General features: G+C 45.9%; 1 protein-coding gene across 1 annotated transcript; it reads right to left on the reverse strand.

The window, feature by feature from the left end:
- Window positions 1-519: 519 nt before the first annotated feature.
- On the reverse strand, window positions 520-1,245 carry LOC119351962. Its single transcript, XM_037618724.1, has 2 exons — window positions 906-1,245; window positions 520-819 (listed from the first exon to the last, which is right to left on the reverse strand). Exons 1-2 carry the CDS (start codon window positions 1,228-1,230, stop codon window positions 779-781), a joined length of 366 nt encoding a protein of 121 aa, XP_037474621.1. The 5' UTR covers window positions 1,231-1,245; the 3' UTR covers window positions 520-778.
- Window positions 1,246-3,242: the final 1,997 nt, after the last annotated feature.

Here is a 3,242-nt window from a genome sequence, read left to right on the forward strand (position 1 = left end):
CCAAGCCATTTTTTTAATTTCGTATACTTTTCCAAAGCCATTAACCTTTTTGAAAGACGCCCTCAGTTTTTCAAATTCGCGAACCATTTTCAAATTGGTTATTTTTTCTGAAATATGTGAAATCTTAAAATTCACACGCATTTTATAATTCCGAGAATATTTTAAAAATTTATGATTTTTTGGAAATTCAAGAATATTTGTAAAATCATCAACATTTTTTGAACTTTTGGACCAATTTATGAAATTGCGAACTTTTGTTGAATATATGCTAACATTTTGTGTGTGCGTGTGTGTGTGTGTGTGAAATCATCAACATTTTGTGTTCCTACAAAAATATGCTAAACTTTTGTGGATGGTAGAATGTTTTTTTATTCACAAACTTTGTTTTGAAACTTTTTGTGAATGGTGACATGAGAATATATTGTTGGAAGGACATGTTAAATCGTATTCACTTCGTTCCAACAACGCCATGTTAGATTCAAACGAGCAATAATAAAGAAAAAGGTGCCAAGGCGGAACTCGTAGCAACTGCGGTCTTTTGTAATGCATGAAGTGTAGCATTCTAGACAGAAGGCTTTTATTCTTACTATTGTTAATTTATTATTGGGATCTCTGAGGGGAACATGCCATGGCAGATTACATTCTACGACGATGATGATAGTCACTATATAGCTCAGCATACAGGCACGTACGCGCGCACTTTATTTAGTTATTCTGCCAATGATCTCAGTCTTCTTCACCGGCCTTCCTCTCGCGCGATCCCCATGATCGAAGCTCCTCACGCGTGCGCGGGTGGTGGCACTGGCGCTACGGTGTAAGCTGCAATTATTAAGTCGTGCGTGGATTAGACGAGCCCGTGCAAAACAGAAAAATGAATTGCGCAAAGCCTCTACTTAGTTGCTTACTTCCGCATTTGCTCCCGACGGTGAGTTTGATTTTGCAGTCGTGGGCGAGGTGGACGAGCTTCACGGGGCTGACGGTACGCTCGTCGGAGGCGGTGAGGACGCGGCAGATGCAGGGCATGTCGACCTTCTTCACCTCGTTGCGGCAGGCCTGGCTTGGGGGCATGTAGAAGCCCTCCTTCTTGATGCTCTTGATGCAGATGCTCATGATCCTGTCCCTCTCGTCGTAGCAGTCCTTCTCCCCCGCGGCGAGATGCGCCGCGAACCCGGCGAAGAGCGACGCGAACAGCAGGGCACGGACGAGGCTGGCTCCGGTGCGGCGGCCCATCTCCGTGTCTAGGCCGTAGTGTGTGATGCTGGTATGCTTGCGAGTGGTGTGCATGATGCTGGCAGTGGGAGCTCGTTTATATAGTAGCCGAGGACCCCCGGTGCACGTACGATCGACGGAGAGATCGACGACCTACCTACCTGGTTGACGGCGGCGCTAGTTGCATTAAAACGGTTAGCGGCGACAAGAAAGCAAATGATCTTAGAGCTTCGATCGAACTGCTATAGGCATTACAGAGGCATATGTCGCTTCATTGAATCCGGGTCTTGGTAGTGGGTGCAGTGATCGACCTAAGGCATCAAGTCCAAGAACAGATGAACTCAGCTGCAGATGCTGGACGTACGGTTGTTCATGGAGACAAGACAAAACCATCACACAGTCACTGAAAAGAGAAGGAATAATCAGCTATTCTAGATTGGCCTCCACCTTCGATGCTCGAAAATGGCATCATCGCATAACCTTTAACCAGTGAAGAGGCATCGCAGACAGTTGTATCTGTATGCATTACACCAACTTTTTTTGGCTCTTCAATGCAAGCAGGCAGGTCCCATTTAACTCCTAGAAAAATCTCTAAGGCCATTAGTGATCGCCCATTAGTGGGTTAATTACATCATAAGTTGTGTTGTAAAAACTCAAATTAAGTAGCGCTCAACCGCCTGGCTCCATTGAGAAAAATCTAGTGTCCTTCACTGAGAAAAGGTCAAAAAATCAAGCGCTTCTGCCTCTGAAAAAACCGGACACCGCTTTTTATATTAGTATTAAGAAAATGTTTGCAATTTTTTTGAAAAATACTCTTGAATTATGGAAAATGGTTCATGAATGCAAAAAGTGTCGGCGCTTTTGATAAAATGTTCAAGAGTTTTAGTGAAATGCTCACGAATTTAAAAACAAATCATGATTTCAAAATCCTCAATTAGTACAAAAAATTTAACATTTAAAATTAAGTTTCAATATTTTGACAAATTTTAAAATAGGGAAAAAGAAAAAAAAGTAAAATAACAAAGATAAAATGAAAAAAAACAGAATGAAAACATGGGAAAATAAACTTAATAGAAAGTAAAAAAAGGAGTAAAAAAAGGCAGAAAAGCAACAGAAACACGCAAAAACCAAGCAATAGAAAAAAAATCAACCAAAATGGGCCAACCACATTGCCTCTCGCTTCTGGCCGTGGGGCGTCGATCCTCAATGCAGACAATGAGGAACGATACAAAGCTGTCTGGACTGCCAATGCTAGAGCTAAAGGGGCACTCAGATATGATCTGAGCTTGCCCGCCGATAAGACTGGACCGGAGGATAGCCAAGGTCCATGACGACGGCCCCAAGTGGGTGATTATGCAACACAACGTCGACATTGTGACCGAAGGTATGCTCAAGGGTTTTCACTAGAGCCCTAGCATCGGGAGGGGAAGCACAATGACGCCACCAAGAGAGACATGACACACACATGCATCGCTACAGCCAGAGTGCGGACCTTTCGGTCGATGTCTCACCGCGGCGCACCGAGGTGTTATGGTCCCAAAAGTCCACCGCCACCACACCATGATCCCGGGGCGCCACTACTGAAGCACCGCCACCACCTCCAGGATCCCCGTCGCCTCGTTCCTCGTTGTCCATATAGCCGAGGAGAAATGCCACCAGCATCACAACGTTGCTCGCCATAAAGATAATCGCACGACCTCGCCATCAAGGGCCATCGCCCCAACATTTTAGAACCCCAAACCCTTGCACCACCATCGGTCAACACATATTTCGCATGTAGAAGCAGACCCACCATGAACCATGTGGGTGCCCCCACCTGCCACCAATGGTGTGAGCCACGGGAAGCAACATGGCAACGGGAATACCAGTCAACGAGCAGAAGACGGCATGCACAACCCCCTAGTCACGGCTTCCCATCCGGTTCAATGGCCCACTCACTACCCCAGATCTTGGTACAAGTGGGCACCTCGGGCAGGAAGCCTCTGGCCCAAGGCCGGGTGAGGCGGCGAACAATGCCCTCGTCGTGACCATAC

The sequence above is a fragment of the Triticum dicoccoides genome, chromosome 2A (assembly GCF_002162155.2).
Source record: "Triticum dicoccoides isolate Atlit2015 ecotype Zavitan chromosome 2A, WEW_v2.0, whole genome shotgun sequence".
NCBI lineage: Eukaryota > Viridiplantae > Streptophyta > Magnoliopsida > Poales > Poaceae > Triticum > Triticum dicoccoides.